Source organism: Glycine soja, chromosome 2, assembly GCF_004193775.1.
Source record: "Glycine soja cultivar W05 chromosome 2, ASM419377v2, whole genome shotgun sequence".
NCBI classification, from domain to species: domain Eukaryota; kingdom Viridiplantae; phylum Streptophyta; class Magnoliopsida; order Fabales; family Fabaceae; genus Glycine; species Glycine soja.
In genome coordinates, this window is record NC_041003.1 from 50356345 (window position 1) to 50374516 (window position 18172).

The 18172-nt window shown below is 28.9% G+C and overlaps 4 protein-coding genes across 5 annotated transcripts; 1 reads left to right on the top strand and 3 right to left on the bottom strand.

Annotated features, from left to right (window-relative positions):
• Positions 1-8427: 8427 nt before the first annotated feature.
• LOC114403744 (transmembrane emp24 domain-containing protein p24beta2-like) lies at positions 8428-11020 on the top strand. Of its 2 annotated transcripts, XM_028366900.1 has the most exons (5): positions 8428-8561; positions 8647-8856; positions 9884-10070; positions 10206-10313; positions 10726-11020. In XM_028366900.1, the coding sequence occupies exons 2-5, from the start codon at positions 8647-8649 to the stop codon at positions 10857-10859; spliced, it is 639 nt and encodes a 212-aa protein (XP_028222701.1). In that variant the 5' UTR covers positions 8428-8561; the 3' UTR covers positions 10860-11020. The 2 variants fall into 2 exon arrangements, with proteins under 2 accessions (XP_028222701.1, XP_028222694.1); XM_028366893.1 differs by lacking the exon at positions 8428-8561 and having other exon boundaries at positions 8608-8856.
• A 666-nt stretch (positions 11021-11686) lies between these two features.
• LOC114372219 (protein NOI4-like) lies at positions 11687-12546 on the bottom strand. Its single transcript, XM_028329683.1, has 3 exons — positions 12321-12546; positions 12054-12248; positions 11687-11974 (listed from the first exon to the last, which is right to left on the bottom strand). Exons 1-3 carry the CDS (start codon positions 12324-12326, stop codon positions 11933-11935), a joined length of 243 nt encoding a protein of 80 aa, XP_028185484.1. The 5' UTR covers positions 12327-12546; the 3' UTR covers positions 11687-11932.
• Positions 12547-13850: 1304 nt separating this feature from the next.
• Positions 13851-14443, bottom strand: LOC114403759. Its single transcript, XM_028366912.1, has one exon. The coding sequence runs from the start codon at positions 14363-14365 to the stop codon at positions 14138-14140; it is 228 nt and encodes a 75-aa protein (XP_028222713.1). The 5' UTR covers positions 14366-14443; the 3' UTR covers positions 13851-14137.
• Positions 14444-15588: 1145 nt separating this feature from the next.
• LOC114403768 (mitochondrial import inner membrane translocase subunit TIM10-like) lies at positions 15589-18145 on the bottom strand. Its single transcript, XM_028366924.1, has 6 exons — positions 17974-18145; positions 16823-16881; positions 16595-16647; positions 16412-16450; positions 16143-16212; positions 15589-15878 (listed from the first exon to the last, which is right to left on the bottom strand). The coding sequence occupies exons 2-6, from the start codon at positions 16862-16864 to the stop codon at positions 15828-15830; spliced, it is 255 nt and encodes an 84-aa protein (XP_028222725.1). The 5' UTR covers positions 16865-16881; positions 17974-18145; the 3' UTR covers positions 15589-15827.
• Between the last annotated feature and the right edge of the window lie 27 nt (positions 18146-18172).

An 18172-nucleotide genomic window follows, 5' to 3' on the forward strand; every position in this document is an offset into this window, starting at 1 on the left:
AGTTATAAAATTATTTGTAATAAAAAAGTTTGTAGCAGAAAACTTTTAAGTAAATTTATTAGATTATAAATGTTTGATAAAATAAGTATTGAAGTAATTAAAAAAAGAAAAATAATATATTTAAAAAGGATAATGAAATTAAAGAAATATTTAAGAATAAAAAGAAAATAAAATATAAAAAGTCAAATGCTAACTTTTAAAAAAAATTAATAATTTCTAACATTTTTTTAAATCCAGTACTTCAAATAATAATGTGTTTTAAAACACTAACTCTTTTTATATTACATTTTTATCTTCAATATATTTATTCATCTTTTTTTTTATATTTTTTAATAAATTATATTTTTTTTTATTTTATATTTTTCAATTACTTCAATAATTTTTATCAAACACTTATAATTTAATAAAATATTTTTTTAACTTTCAACTATCAATTAGTTTTTTAGTTAATTTTGTCAAATATAACTAACATTAAAAAATGCTAAAAATTAATTTAAAAAAATTATTTATTGAGCAATCAAATAAATTTTTTAATTAGTGAAAAATACTATAAATTAACTAAAATAATTTATCAAACTTAATTTAAGTGGATAAAAATACATAAATTATTATAAATCTGATCACGTCTATCTTGAATTGATACTTATTAAAAAAATACTTTGCATAAATTGTTTAAATATCTCACCTCTAGTCTTAATCTTAATATATGAAAAAGATTCAATTTAAACTTTATCTATTGTGAATATATATATATAAAAAAACAAAATATCAACCAATTTTCAATCTTGAGATTACAAATTTAAAGGTAATTATTATGATAGTAAATAAATTTATTATTTGTGATTAAATAATAATATAAGAATTAATATAATATATATGATAGTTTATAATTACATGATTTTGTAAGAAAATTACATTATTTATATATATTATTTACTCAAAAGATAAATATTAGTATAAATAAAAAATTAAGGAAAAACAATTAAAATAACAGGTACTTCGATAGATGCTAGTATTGTTAAATAAACCAACGATTAGTTATAGAAATTATTTCTTTTATTTGATATTCGAGTAACAATTATTAATTTTCACTATGTTTTTTAAAATAAAAAATTCAAAAAGAAAATTGATGATTCGTGCAGATGAGATACAAGCCATGCACAAACGTAATTTTTTTTTTGTGGTAAAAACTAATTTTGTGTAATGTTAAATTTAGGCATTAATGTAATCATTAAATCTAAATCGACAGATGAAAATGAGACAATTCATATCTTAAATTCATTTTTTAAATTTATTTTATTATGATAGAATTTGAGTTATTCATTTTTTTTATTATTTTAACGGTTGTAATTTGTTAACTGCACGTTATGCATAAAAATGAAAGCAGAAAATTCCGATGCCCCAATTTCACAAAGAAAATGATTGTTTTACTCTCAATTGCTTGTTCAGAAAACGTGCTGGTATAGTGGTATTAAGATATAGCATGATTTTCTTCAATATATATATATATAACATAATTTTAAAAATAGAAAAATAAAATTTATAAATTAAAAAATAAGAGAATTAAAAATATAAATTAAAAAAAAAAGAGGAGAAAAAATATATTATATCTTTTTCTTTACTATTTAAAAATAACATATGCATTTGCCCGCTATTAGTTTTTCCCAAATAAGTACATCACGTTACAAAGTCAAAATCAACTTCAAGGAACAGTTCAAATTTTCAGAATCAAGGATGGTAGTCTCCGATTGCCCATAACGTGCAGAGTGTTAAGAAAAAAATTTCAATATTTAAATATAGTTACATAATAAGTCGTGTCAAAGACTTCGTCCTGATAGTCAGATAAAAAAAAAACAGTAAAATTATTTTTCACCAAAAAGATTAGTATGATGCTATTATACTGTATAGCAAAACACGAGCTTAAGAATCTCCAACATATGCTAAAATAGTGGTTTTTTATCAGAAATAAACTAAAATAGTGGCAAACAACAACACAATTCTTATATATTTCTGAGATTTAATTTCTTTCTTAAAGCGTATTAATTGTTGTTGTTGATTAATTTCTAGAAGTAAAGGGAAATACAGAAAAGGAGAAATGTGAGGACGCGTTGTTTTGTGGACCCACAAAATGATTGTTTGGATTTGAGGAAAACTGAGACAGTGTGGGTAGGCCCGTCATTTCACTAGCGCCAAACGGAAGAAATCACGTGTGGCTGCGTGTCAGCGTGTGAGTATTCTCAAAGGAAGCAGGATATGGATAAGGCTCACAAAAGTTTTACACAACCTACTTGGTTGATTATGATCTTACATGTTACTGAAAATATTTCCTCCTTTTGATTATTTGTTATCAACTTATCATACTATTTAGTTTGTTTTACTTATAAAAAATTTCTAAATCAAAATTAAACTCATAAATATTATTTTAAAAGTATATAGCACTGGCTTTTCATGCCCTTTGGTTAATGTTTTTAGAAAATTAATAGTAATTAAAACCTCAAATGTAGTAGTTATGTTGCCATTAATATTTTGAAACTATTAACAAAAGAAAAAAAAGGTTATTGGACTATTAGTTGTTTTATTGGTTCAGTCAATATGAGTAATTTGGGAGGTACAAATTTGTGTATTGCATGATTTGTTTATTAGATAATTGCCCCAGCAGTTGTTCTTGTGGCATGGGCCGGCTATTGGGCTGGACTGGCCGGTTGATATCGACGTGGGTCCCAATACCTTCTGGAATCGACAAATTTAAGCCATTTTTCATCTTCATCCAGAAATTTTAAATATAACTGTATATGATCAATTAGCATGAATAGTACTATTCCAATCTAAGCAGTAATTTCAAATAATTATAAATCTTGGTAAAACAATTATATATGAATTGTGAAGATTAAGAATTTATTAATGATCACATAATTATTTCAAAAAACCATGTTGTACATTATTTTCTCAAAATCTTGATTATTCAAATACAATTTGATAGTCCATATTTATAAGGGCAAAACTTATAAACAGTTTTACAGGTACTGTTTTTATTGTTATCCAATAGTAACATAACAAGTGTATTATTTTATTAGCGTAAATTAAGAGCATGGTTAATAGAAGTTTTTGAGTTTGGTTCTAGAACTCAAATTTCCATTTCCAATGGATCTAATACTATTTTTGTTTAAAAAAATAATATGCTTGAGATTGATTGAGTTACAGTAAGAATTTTCAAAAATTTCACTTGCATTTTATGTGATATTATGAGATCCACCACAATGATCTAAGAATCTAAAATAGAATCTTTCACTAAAAATGTTCTAAGAGACTTGACTTAGATAAATATTAAAGTTTTTATATTCACACACACGGATCCTTCATTGAGTGGAGAAATCATTTTTAAATACATTGATTTTTAAAAAAAATTCTTTTACCAAACAACTTTTGGATATTTAAAACTAAAAATTAAGAATTTTCAAACAACTTCCACTTTATTCTTTTAATCTCATTTTTTAAGCTTTAACATTAAGCACTTTTTCGGTGAAGGATAAATGGTGAAGAGGAGAAGAGATACAAATTAGTTTGATTGTTTTGTAGAAAAATTAAAAGAAGAAATATCAGGTATTTTTTTAAGGGAAAAAATTATAAGATTATTTATAATATGTATCAAAATTATAAGATTATTTCTATCAATCGTATTTCGTACAAACAAACGTTATTTTGATTTTTTTTAACTCTGAACTTATAAAAGATTCTCGTGGGTTAATTTGTTAGATTAATATTTTGTTATCGTGGGAATTTTAAATTGAGGAAATAACAAAGCATGTTTTAGAAACAGAAAATATAAATAAATAAAAGGAAAGAATAAGTGCATAACACACTGATGAGACCAACCTGATTCCTTTGGTACAAAGATAAAGACCATTCACGTGGTATGTCATTATTATGATATTTTTATTTAATGAAAAACTCCCTATCATTATTATTATGATATTTTTATTTAATGAAAAAAGCTACGAGGAAGAGAGAAAAAATTGTGTATATTCCACAATTTCACCAAATTTATTCTTTTTTAAAATAAAAAAATTCACCAAATTTATTAGAGTAAACATCAATTTGATTTATCAACAGACACAATTACCAATATCATAATAAAAAAACAAAAATCATGAAAAAAAAACACATCAATTTGATCTTTGAAATGCACGTGTATTAGTTAATTGTGTCTATTGTCGAATACTAATGAATTGGCTTAATAAAGTTAAACGGATCTATTTTTTTATATTAATGAAAATTCTGAGTTATTCTATCACATATTAAAGAGGAAAATCTCAACTAAATTAACAGTCAAAACATCATTTTCTACATATAATTACGTGAATCTAATTAAAACAAGAAATGTGATATATATTTCTAAAAAACTCTTTCCTAATAAAAGATGAAAGAAAATTTCATCAAACTAAACTATTAATAGTAACACTATGTAAAACAAGTCTATTTGTATAAAAATTACTCTCACAAATCACAATAGATGTAAGAAATAAAAAAAAAACATGAATAAGATTTACACAATTTAGTCATTTATTCCAAAGTCTCAGTCTTAAAGTTAAACTGATTTAGTTAGTAATACTAAGAAACAAGTTGAACAGTATTATTAATTACATAGACTTTAATATCTCATTTTTCGTAAAATAAATTAAAAGATATTTTATTTAAAAATAAATAAAGTTTTAAAAAAATAATAGGGTTTTTATAATTAAATAAATCAAGAAAAATAATTTTACTAATTAAAATAATGACTTGAAGAAAAATAAAAAATAATTTTAATTTATTCATTTGATAAAGAGTAAAATAGAGTTTTTTTATAAAATAAATAATAAAAAATATAATAAATAATATACTGAGTATATATTAACTATAAATATGCATATTAGGTTAATTTTTATATTTTATGATTATGATACGTCTCTACACTGTTTCAAATTCACTTTTCTTTCCCTCTCAAAATTATCTTTTTTTCTTATATACACTTAAACCTATCTTTAAGAAAACTATATTGATTATATTTCAATAAATATCATGATAATACATTTTATGTATGTAGTGGGTATGCCATGACTAGAATGACGAGCAATGCTTGAGATTCTTGGAGAATGGTTATGATTCCCTTCTTGACATTGAAAAGGTGATTTTGGCAGAAGGCATTATTCTAGAAACCCCGGATTCTAAGTTAGCTTCAAAGTGTGAGTTTCAAATGGATGTTGTCATGTTGTGTCATAGACCAAGTGGAAAATAGGGAACAGAGAAAGAGTACAAGGCCTTGGCTAAGGAGCTGGATTCCATGGTTTCCGAATATCATGTTGTGTTGTTAACAATTGTTGTCCATACCTTCCTTTGAATTACAAGTAACACATTCATTATCTACTCTTCTTGAATTTTTGCTTTAGTTTAGCTTCAATTTAGTTAGAAAATATAGTTTTATAGAATTTTAGGTTGTAAATAAAATTTTAATCATTTTCTCCTAGTTTCTACTATTTTTTTTCAAGGTTTTGGAGTACCAATTGAAAATGTCATTCATGATGTCTCACCTAGCAAACTATGTTTACCCAACAAGACTAATTGTGCAAACAAGGTCATGTAACAGTCCAAAAGTGAAGAAGTGATAAGTCATTAGAAAACTTGCACAACAAAAAGAAACTCAATTAGCAAATAAAGGCCACAAAGTGAAGAAAAGACATTTAGAATTTCAATTGTCTAAGAATTCATCCAAAGAGTTAAAGCTTGCACAACTAGTGGAATCATATTTGAAGTGTCTTTTGAAATTCGTAAAGAACTCACCCAACAAGTATGTCTTGCCCAATGAGTCGATCACACTTTGAAGTGACAAGACAAAAGTTTTGGGCCCGATATAAAATGACATTTTCTTAGGATTGACATAAACTTAAGGTTGTGTGCGATGACTAAAGCTCCCATCTACCTCCATCTTTCATTTTCCTCCATTTTCCTTCAATTTCTCTCTTGCATTTTGTAATTTTAAGGTCTCTCGTGACAATGAGAAGTTAGTTCATCCATTGTTGGGGAATTTGTACACTAAGTTTACTTTTATGTAGTTAATCTTTATATTTATTCAATGTTTATTCCCGTGCTATTGTTTCTTTTTATTTTGATTGTTTGTTTTATGGTTTGATTGACTTTAATTCTTTGTTTTTTATTATCATTAGAATATGCTTGAAAACTGAGTTTTGAACACAACATCTACAGATGAAAAGATGTTTGTTAGTGATCAACCATATGAATATGTTTTATAGTTAAATTGTTATTGGAAAATATTTTTTGACTAAAATTTGAAAGTGATATCCAATGAGTGTCATATCTAGGGATGAAATAACATTTGTTAATCTTGATAAACTTTTGTTTTTGAATCCAAATGGTTTAACTTGACTTGCTAAAAGATTAAGAGTTAAGTTAAACAACTTAGACTTTCTCACATGAGAAATCATTATTAGAACACTATAGTAGGTTAAGGTAGCATTAGAGTCAACATTGGATACATAAAACTTTTATAACTACTAAGTTTAGTGTACTCAAATCTCCAACACTTCATTTAATTTGCATTTGACTCCTTTTGTCCATCAATTATTTGTGTTTTTACTCACCTTTTAATTGATCTATTTTTGTTTTTTAATCATCTTATATTAAAAATCCAAATTATATTTTCTAGTTATTGAGTTTGCACAAATAGTTTGATACAAATAAGACTATGTGGATATAATACTTGGATTTTCCATTTGATACAAATAAGACTGTGGATATAATACTTGGATTTTCCATTTTATACTAATTGCATGATACTTTAATACGCTTGTGAAGGATTTGACCATTCTCAACACATATCTTATAAAATTTCTTAAAAAGGCTTAAGTTCTTCTATTTTGCTACTTGTATTTTAGTTCTGTGACTAATTTGTTGGCTACAAAGGTTTCCTGCTATATATCCTTGTTTTTTTTATAATGACTAATGACAAAAAGGTTTATGAGAATTTAGCGACACATTATGCATAGTCATAATCATACAATGATAATTATAATTTATAAAATATTATTAGGCATGTACTTCAAAAGAATAACAAGTTATTATTTTTTTTTTACCTCTAAAGAAATTGTGGACAGCAGTATCTAACAGTAAGTGTCTAATCTATTATAGGTTCAATTCGTTTACATTATATGTTCAAAAAATTAATATCTATAATTATAGTATCATAAATCTTATTCTCATACTTAATATTAATAGTCTAAAATTTAATCCATTAAACAGGCAATGCTACTCTACTATATTTCAATAATCTTCAATTTAAATGACATTATATTAGTTATTGGAAACAAAACATTATTAAAACGAAATATTAATTATATCTAAAAAATAATGAATTATTAACAAGGCAAAAAATTATAATCGACTGAAGCAAACATCAATAAACTCACATTTGTAACAACTTGAATTTTTTATAATAAAGAAGATAGCAGTATTTAAATAATAAATAAATATAAAAGTTAGGTAGAAATTAATAATAAGCGTGAGAAACATGAGCTTTATTTTTTGCAAAATAGTTAGGTAAAAACTAATAATAATCCGTGAAAAATAAAATTGTCTCAGTAACCTTACAATAAATAACTGAATGAAAATATAAAATTTATAAATAAATCTACACAAATATCAAATAAGAACTTCTTAGCCTTATAATTATATAAAATGTAAATTTAATTGTATAATAAAACAATATCTAATTAAAAGAGAAATTTGACATTCGTTATCTTTAAGAAAAAACATTAAAAATTATTTATTATATTTTTCGAAGTAAATTATTCATTATATTTTAATATAAAAATTATTTATTATATTAAAATATAAAATTGTAAATATTTTTAAATAATTATAACTTTAATTATATGCATAATATTTTTTTTGAGAAAATATGCATAATATTTGTTAACCAGTGCCTTAACCATAATCGTTAACATATCATGATTCTTTCGGTAAAAAAAAAAATATATGATGATTCTTTTTACTTCTTACGTGAATAAAATATGAATTTTGGATAACAATATGAGGATTTTTTTTAAAGGAATATGAACAAGTTATACACCACTACATTCAAATATATATTTTTTCCGCATTTACGCAGATAAAATAATAATTATTTATCGTAAAAAATTATTATTATTATTATTATTTGATTTGTTTATATCTTATTTTTCTAAAAAGAAAAAAGAAAAATCTTATTTGAATCAAATATCTGATCTGGAGATTCTGAACTGCTTACGTTGGCTTAGTTTGCACTTTGCACAGGAGAGTTTTATTTGTTATTTTTGAAAACTATCCTACGTGTAGACTTGTTATTGGATCGATGACTTATATTGTCCAATCACAGACTGACACATGAGAAAAGCGGAAGGTAGAGCAACGACGCCGTTTCCAGTTTCAGCAAAACACACAGTTGAGATTAAAAAGCACAACTTGGTGTGTCGTGTTGTGTTTCATCTCCATCTTTTTCTTCAAATTCCCGTGAAGAGACACTCAGAAAGGTATCTATATATCTATCTACTATCTTTTGATTTTCTGGATCCGTGTTTTTGAGATGAGTGTATGAATTTACCGATTGTTTTTCAGATGAGGTTATCGTTGAGGCATGCTTTGGTGTTTGTGTTAATCGGGGCGTTGTGGAACTTGCAAAGGGCAGAGGGTATCCGATTTGTGATAGACAGAGACGAGTGTTTCTCCCATGATGTGAAGTACGAGGGTGACACTGTTCATGTCTCTTTCGTTGTTATTAAGGCTGATTCTCCCTGGCATTACGGCGACGAAGGTGTCGATCTCGTGGTATGTTCTTTTAAACTCCATCTCATTCCATGTTGCCGCTTTTATTTTCGGCTTCTTTACTCTCAATGGGAACCACTAATACTCAACGTTTCTTTCTTGTGCACTTTTTAAGGGTATTCATATATATGCTATTTGCTATTTGCTATTTGCTATTGTTGATAGGAATTTCTTTCAAAATTCTGTTTAGGGGAGATGGAAGGGAGTAGAACCATTGGTACATGAATACAAAGAAAACCAACAATAATTGCTTTCTCTTACGCCTTCCTGTTGGCTTATTGCTTTAGGGTTTGTTATTGCAACAAACCATCAATTTCATCTTTGAAATCTTACCCTCGCTCTCTCCTAAATGATCCTAATGTGAAAAAACTATGTAAGTAATTTCCCAGGCATTTGAAAACATGCTAAGTAGTCACCACAAATATTAAAAGGCCCTTCAAATTGGTCTCTGAATTTTACTAAAAATACATCACCTCTGATTTTCTGTGCTATTCTTCACTATAACCATGAAACTTTTATTTGTTTCTACATCTCGGGATCCGTTTTTAAGCTTAAACTAAACCCCATTCTGGAAATTTAAATTCATTGACCATGGTCCTTGAAGCTAAAATTATGTTTGTCGAACACCTAATGAAGAAAGGGTTAAGAGATAACTTCACTGTGCAAAACAGTTAAGAGTTTTTAAAGCAAAAGTGTATGTTTGTCAAACACCTAATGAAGCAAAAAGTTTTATCAATGATTAGGAGATAACTTCACTGTTCAAAACAGCAGTTCTTTAATTTAGAGAAGGATGAGTACTTATGGTCATAGAGATGTTGTGCATTATATGTAGCAATTTTCATGTATCACCTTTTACATTTACAATTATATATAAATGGTCCACATTCAGATAGTTATATTTGTAATTTTGTTCTACTTACACAGTTGATAGGAATACCCTTTCTTTGAAATTATCTTTTCTTCCTTTTTCCTTAATACTCTACCTGATCATATGTTGGAATCTCATTACACCACAATGTAAGAATTTCAGGTAAAGGGACCTTCTGGCGAGCAAATTCAAGATTTTCGGGACAAGACCAGTGAGAAGTTTGACTTTGTGGCTCACAAATCCGGGGTCCATAAATTCTGCTTCACCAACAAGTCTCCTTATCATGAAACTGTCGATTTTGATGTACATGTTGGTCACTTCTCTTACTTTGAGCAACATGCAAAAGATGGTAATGCCTCTTCTATGAGGTCCACTTGTATTTGCTGTTTTTTTTTTTTTTAATGTAAAACACTGCTCTTTTAAGTTACATGGAAGTCTAAAAAATGAGAGAACTTTCATTGAAACTTTTTGTGACTGTCTGCAGAGCATTTCACCCCCTTGCTGGAGCAGATTGGGAAGTTGGAGGAAGCTCTATATAACATTCAGTTTGAACAGCATTGGTTAGAGGCTCAGACAGACCGCCAAGCAATAGGTATTATTTATGGTTTACTTTTCTGTTTATCTCACAATTTACATTTTTCTGTGCATAAAATCTTTCATACCCATCAATACATATTACTCGTGTTAAAGGTAAAACCCTAGTTTATGTATGCCATCTTGTTTTCTATTCTTGATACCATTTAATATGAACTAATGTCCCAACATGTGATCATCCTAATTTATTCAGCTACCATACCAAAAGAGACCACCCTGTTGAGAACATTGCTTCCTATCTCTTTGACAATGTTCACTGTTGAGAACATTGATTCTGGTGAAATGTTTCGAACAGAAAAACTAATACACTAAGCATCTTAGTTGATAAAAGCTACAAACTTGTTTCTTCCTTCTATTAACTCTTCTTGACTGCGGATGCAATATGGTGTTATCTTATGTCTGGAATGCAGTGAACGATGCAATGAGCAGAAGAGCAGTACACAAGGCAATTTTTGAATCAGCAGCACTGATTGGGGCTAGTGCGCTGCAAGTCTACCTTCTGCAGCGATTGTTTGAACGAAAGTTGGGTACCTCAAGAGTTTAGAGCTACGAAAATGTTGAGAATCTGTAACAGTACAAATGAGAATGTTCTTTTAAACTTTTCTCCGTTGTCATCACATGGATATTTATACAACTAGTTGTTCAATCCTACTCATAATACATGTGAAAAGATGCCATTTAATGTTTATTATAGTTGATACTTGATTTCCGGTAAAGACTAAAATATGACAGGCTACGTCAAAGCTCCCACCATGCCCTATTCATCTTTTTGTCGTAAATGAGAAGTGCTATAACATATTTTTTAACACTTTTTTTAATTATTCAAAATTTATTGAAATTACAAAATCAAGAGAAAATTAGTAAATATGATGTGAAATTTATCAAACTTTGTTATTTTTAATAAACTTCAATGATAGAGTGGGCTTTTAAAAGAGTGTGTATGTAGCATTTTTCTATTATAAATATATCCTTCACTTCATGGCTCCTGATTAAGCTGTTATGGCTTAAGAGAAATTGATATGTACTTTGTGAGCAAAATCTCTCTCTTATTATCATTTCCCTTTTAAGATTAAAACGATGGTTAAATGTGAGTTGCCGTAGTAACCTACATTCTCAAGTCGCTCCATATTTTAACGGGAATATATCTTTAACTCTATCCAGTATTTAAGAACTTATTATCGCTTAGTACGAGAGAAGTTATTATTGACGATTGGCACATACGTAACAGGAAAATTTCACGATGCGCCCCTTAAATTTGAATCAAAGTATTATGTAAATTAAATTTCAATTTCAACTTTCTATGATTATGATTTTGTTTACCGTGTGACTCGAAAGAGATGTATTATAAAACAGTAAATCCAACAAGAAATATAAAATAGTACGCAGCAGGTGGAATAAATAAGAATATAGTTATACACAAATATCAAACTCTACTGTAAAGTGGAAACAATACAGAGAGAAGTGTATGATGCAATAATATTTGTATCCTAATAAAGCCCAAGTACGGACACTAGGTATAGATATATGAGAAGAGATTCCAGCAGGAGCCATCATATATATATATATATATATAGCTCCAGATATGAACAACTTAACTATCTTACGTTTCGGACCTCTTCATGATTCTGCAGATGTGTTTATACAGCAAAACCATTTTTTCTGCAATGAATAAAAAAGTAACGTAAGGATTGAGCATGAAGCAATGCAAGAAGTGTGTTGACGAAGGTAATTAACTTACATAATGGGACTTGCCAAGAACGACTTGAGGGGGGTTGCATTTTGTTGTGTTATTATGATTTGGGGGAAAGTGGATCTTATTAGCACCAGTCTTTCTCTCATTCCTGGCTTTGTTGAAGATTACTGAGAAATCCTGAGCTGCTGATGGATTATTCACATCCCAGTCCCCAAACTTAGGTAATGCTCTACCCCTCTCCTGCACGTACGTATATATGTATTCAATTTCAAATATTAATTAATGCAATTGCATGCATGCATGCCTACGTACCGCCATGGTCGATCGCTAGCTGCAGAAGAGAGGGAGGAATTGAACGATATATATGGCTTTGGCTTTAACTCAATATATGATGTTGGTTGATCCTTCTCCTTTTCCTTGATTTTCAGTTCCCAAGGCGAAGGAGGAAGAACAAACAATGAGAATTGAGACAGGAGCTAGCGGGGCCAATGCCAATCAAATACACTTTTCACGCCAACCACGCTCAACCATCAAACTCTTTCTTCTCTTTTTTCACGCCTCATTTTAATTACTATAACTGAAACAAAATATTAAATCCACTGATATATTCACCTGTGTCTCACTTAATAGACTATATTTAATTATTTTTTTTTATCATGAACTCTATTTTTTATGTGTTTCACCAAAAAATCTATTAATTGTAAAGTTCTTATAATGTCACATAAATATTATTTTTTTACTTAATCTTTAATTAATTGGTTGCTAAAGTATGTATTTAACTCAATTTCCTAATTTTGTTTGCTGATTTTTGGCTTGAAAAATATCTTTTTATTGATAAAATTTAGTTGAATAATGTTGCTTACTGTAAAAAAAATGTCACATCAAATGTTTTAGCGAAAATTTAAAATATCTTACTTTTAAACAATTCACGTAAACAATTGTTGCAATACTTATAGTAAACACAATTTTTGGAGTTCACATCTCTATATCACATTTTTAATTACACATTTTAAGAGTAATGATACGATAATATTTTTCTTCAACCTCATTTCACTCCATCTTTCTTATCATATCACATATATATCCTATCATATTTACACCTATTAATTATTTTGATATATACTTTTTTCTCTTCTATCTCTACTAAGTGAAAACTAGATTTGCAGTTTTAGCAAATCTTTTTTCTTATTTTAACTTTTAGGAAAATTAATTTTCAACCGCTAAAGTTGATTATAACAGGCACATAAATTAATTTTAACAGATGTTAGACATGTAAGATTCTCTGAGTGTTAGAGTTAACTAAACACTGAAAATTGACTACTTACCATAACGTGTAAATGGGTTAAGAATTTATCCTTCTCTCTTTTCTTGTACAGAGAATTTTCTTTCTCTATTAACAATTCGAAATTTATTTTCTTTTAAAATCCCTATAAGGTGACCACTTTGATTGTTTATACAAAAAAACCTGTTCAAGGCCGTTCGGTAGTTTACATCAAAAAGTAATTCAAGGCAATATAGTATCATAATTAAAATTTGAGAAGCTGAGTAGCGATTACTCATTAGAACCCAAAAGAACAAAAAACTGTCTTGAGTTTTCTTTTTGTATTTTTTAATCAAAATTAAAATTTTAACTTAATACATATAATCGAAGAAAATTTTATTTTTATTAAAAAGTAATTACAAAAAATACTTAAATTTAACATCCAATTTAATTTTTTCCTGTAAAAAAAGAAGTTTACCGAAAATTTCTCTGCTTTTAAAATTCCCAATATCATAAAGACTAATGACTGATTGGATTGTATTTTGTGAAATTAACTAACCGAAGGGCAGTGACAGACACTATGGATACAAAGTTGAGCAAAATTGAATTTATATAAATAAAAGTGGATTGAACTTTCAACCTGGAAACAAGGGATACATAAAATAACAGACAAAATTAAAATAAAAGAGGTTATACAAATTAATGAATAAAATGGGGGAGGGGTCTAAATCTTATTGGAGTGAATTACTACAAGGACCAAATAATTACACCAATATACCTAAAGTAAATATGCAACACAACAGCCAACCTGAGGTGAGCGATTAGGATAATTTGATATGTATATATGTGAATGGTGTTTGGGTTGAAATCAAACATTATCAGTGTTGTCTGGCTTGGAGTGGGAGTGGGGTGCAGGAGGTGAAGGGAAGAAGGTGTTTGAAGCAACTGCACCTGGGGGTGGACTTGGCATCCCATAAACTTGTGGGTTGGTTTGAACCTCTTTCCTTCCTCTGGCTCTTCCAAAGAAGTAACATCCAAAACCCAGAAGAAAGCAGAAGATTATGAAAGGAAGAGAAATCACCACAACCATCCCCATCTTCTCTTCTTCTTAATTAATTGCTTGCTTCTTATGTTAATCTGAGTGAGTGAAATGGTTTGGTAGCGTTGGGAAAGAGTGAGAGTGTTATATACTAATATGGAACTAAAAGTATTGGGAAAGAGACTCAGAAAATGGTTTGGTAACGTTCAAGTTTCTAACGGCCACTTTTCTGTCCCCACCCACATTAGCTGTCTTTAACCTCACTTCACTTTTCCCTCTGGCTTGGTGGGAATTATTCTCTTTATTCTAGTATTTAATTTATTGTGTTCGTGTACCATTTTCTCATGCATATTGCATGTGCCACTCTCATGAAAGTTTTTACTATTATTATTAATTATACTACTTTTCATTTTTTTTATCAACAAACAAAGAAAAGACTTCTTTTTATATTTTTTATATATATTTAAGAGAAGGGCAAAACCCATGTATTTTATAAAGAATAAAATAGAACTTTGGTATCTCGTTTTACTTTAGTCTCCTAAGTTTTAGAAATTTTTAGATTCTTATGATTTCTTTTTATCATATTTTAATCTTTTATAACTATGAGTATATGTAACGATGGCACATGTAACTTTTAAAAATCAAACAGTTTTCTCTAAAAGTATTAATCCCAATACATACTTTTATGAATGTCATAATGTAACGGAGTTCGATCCCATTTGAAAGAGAGATTGATTGTATGATTGAACACGATATTAATGAACTTGTGTTTTAATGCTCAAAATTGAGCGATGATTTATTTTATGAAAGTTATGATGCAATACCCTCTCTATTTTCATCACTCCCGTTATTGCAATTTGTTTTGTACACAAAGTAAAAATACAACTATTAAGCAAATATTCAGGCGTACTTTTGTTTGTTTAAATATTGAAAAAGGCACTAAATAAGAAAAAATAATTTCTCTCACATTTTAGTATAATGCTCTTCAACATGTGTCATACTTGATATCAGAGCAGAACCATAGCTACTTGTTTCTTTTCTTTTTTTTGAAAACGAGGTATTAATATATTGATTTGAATTTCCGGTAGATATTTGGTGATAATCAAGAAAGTGGAGGAAAAATTGTAAGCAAGTATATTGTTTGAAAACAGAAAGGAAGGAAACATTCCAAGTTTCTAACTGCATAACGTCGGATGGAAGGAAACATTCCAAGATGATAAAGTTCAAATAAATTTGATATAAAATATGATAAACTGCGGGTAGAGCCAAAAAGCCACAAATTAGAAACAAAGAATGACCATATTTATCTAAAATTATTTTTATTGTTCACCATTGGCTACCTCAAAACTCATCAGTCCCTTTCTAAACAAAGCATATTGACCTCAAAAATCAAAATAGTCATGGTAAAAAATAAAGACTCTGCAAAGCATTAAATTTCTCTTCCTTGGGAAGCAACTAATAATATCGTAGACATAGCTCACTGGTTGCTAACCGCAAAAGAAAATACAAAACACTTGGATTACATTGGAGGCCTCCCAGAACCAAGCAGCTGACCAATTAGATTAGTCACCTAGCCAAAAAAAAAAAAATCTCCTTAGACAATAAGACAATCACTATTTGCAGTTTCCCATTATTTCAAAAGCAAAAACCATATTGAAGTCAAAACATTGTAATCCACAAGTACTAAAACCCCACTAAGATTTCATCCTAAAACATCTGTCTGAGAAACTATCTTAAAGCATAATAGAGTTTGATGAGAAAAAAAGGATAACTAATATACAACTCAAACCAGCGCCAGTGATAGATCCAAAAGTAAACTTAAGTAACATCTTACATGCCAATATTTTGAAACACAGCGGTCAATGCAACTATTTTCACCCATATTTAGCTCAGACTCCTTGTACCTGAGATGAAAAAGTGGTAAACAGATATTATCATAACATTCACATTGAGCCATAATCAAAATAATGCAACAGCAGATAACTCTTGAGAAATAAGAAACTAATCTCCAAATTGTCAAATTGACTGGACTGGATGACATTTGAAGGGCATCAAACATGACACTTTCTCAAGCAGATTATGCAATCAGAAGAGTTTCCCTACCTATTGTCAACACACTTATTGAAACAGGTCTGGGTCATCCTGAATGGTAAAAACAACAAAAGGTTAGCCAAATGTATTATTATGCAAACAACAAATCTCATAAAACAAATGCAGTCAGATTCTACATTGTACTTGCTTACAACAGCAAACAATATCAAGGCAAGCAAGAGCAGGGAAACCTACTTGTTGAATAATTCGACCCTATATTCCATCTCCTTTTCAGCCATTCCAAATATCTGCTCCATAACCACATGAATTATAGAAACACATCCAAAAACAAGAAAAACTAAATAATCAAATAACACCCAAAAAAACAAATTTAAACTTGGAACCACATTGGGGTATCAAATTAACAACATCAACCACCAGATCAGTTTTACCAGAATTGGAGGAAGAGAAAACAATGCCTACCTGTTCTTTATCAAAGGCAGAGGGCGAGATGTTGGAAGCCATTGTACCCTGAAAATCCCCTAAAAAATAAAATGATGAATTCAGATCACGAAAATCAAGGATTACAGGAAGACAAGAAAGTTTTCTGAATATTCAGAACTAAAATATACGATTGAAGTTTGATAAGAGATTTTTGTGCAACTTAATAGTATCAGGTTAGTAAACAACACTGTGAGTGTGTGTAATATCAAATTCTTTAAATGAATTTGTATATACTATTCGATATTTCTATATATTATAGTCTTCATTTATTATCTTAATTATTTTGAATAAATAATTATTGCTTAGGGAGATGGGATGTGTTGAGGTTATTGATGTTGTACCATGAGACTATTGGACTATAAGACAACATCAGTAAGATGATAGGCTATTAGAATTGGATTAGTGCTGAAGGGTTGAGATAATTTGGATAAGAGAGAGCATCACCATGTAGATTTTCATTATTTCTAATAGATTAAACCAAAGACGAGAACAAGAACAACTAAACATGTAGGGTTTCTTAATAACCTCCAAAAACTTGGAACAAAATGATTGAGAAGCAAATGAGTCATAGCACTAATTTATTGATTGAGTCATTCACCATTCCACCTATCAGGTCCTAAACTTTCCCATTATGTGAAATTTAGGCCAATAGAAACAATGTGAACTGAAAAGGTTTTCAAAAAGGCCATTAACTAAAGTTTAGGCCAGTACCAATATATCCTACAACCCAAATTCGAGGCTAAAATCCCCAACTAACTTGGGGAAATCATTCAACTCCATTCTCATAGACATAATTTTTTCAAACTTAAGGATTGAAATCCTAACAAGTTTGTAAGTACATGCATAGGTGACACTGAACAACAAAGAGATTAAAAAGGGTGAACATCACAACATCAGCAGCTCGATGATGGAAAACTGAATAACAGAACAAAGATTAAGTAACATTCCAATTGAAAGTTAAGGTTCCTGTCCCCCTTTTTCCCTCCTAATCTAGAGTGAGTCACACACGATTTTTCTTATAAAAAAAAACGCTGCGTTAACAAATTCGGTCTTCAATTCCAAATCCCTTACGCTTTGAAGAAAGCGGAGTTGAGGAAACAATGAAAAGAATATGAGAAAAAGAAACTTACAATGGGCCGAGTTGAAGTGTTGAATCTCGATTCACAACACAACACACAGAGGCCGAGAGGGTTAACAAAGACAGAGAGAGAGAGAGCGCGAACAAGTGAGAAGCTTAGGCTAGGGTTCAGAAAAGATGAAGAAAAAGTGATAAAATTGTGGAAGAATGAACTGAAGAAGAATAGTTTATTAATTATATAATTGATGTTT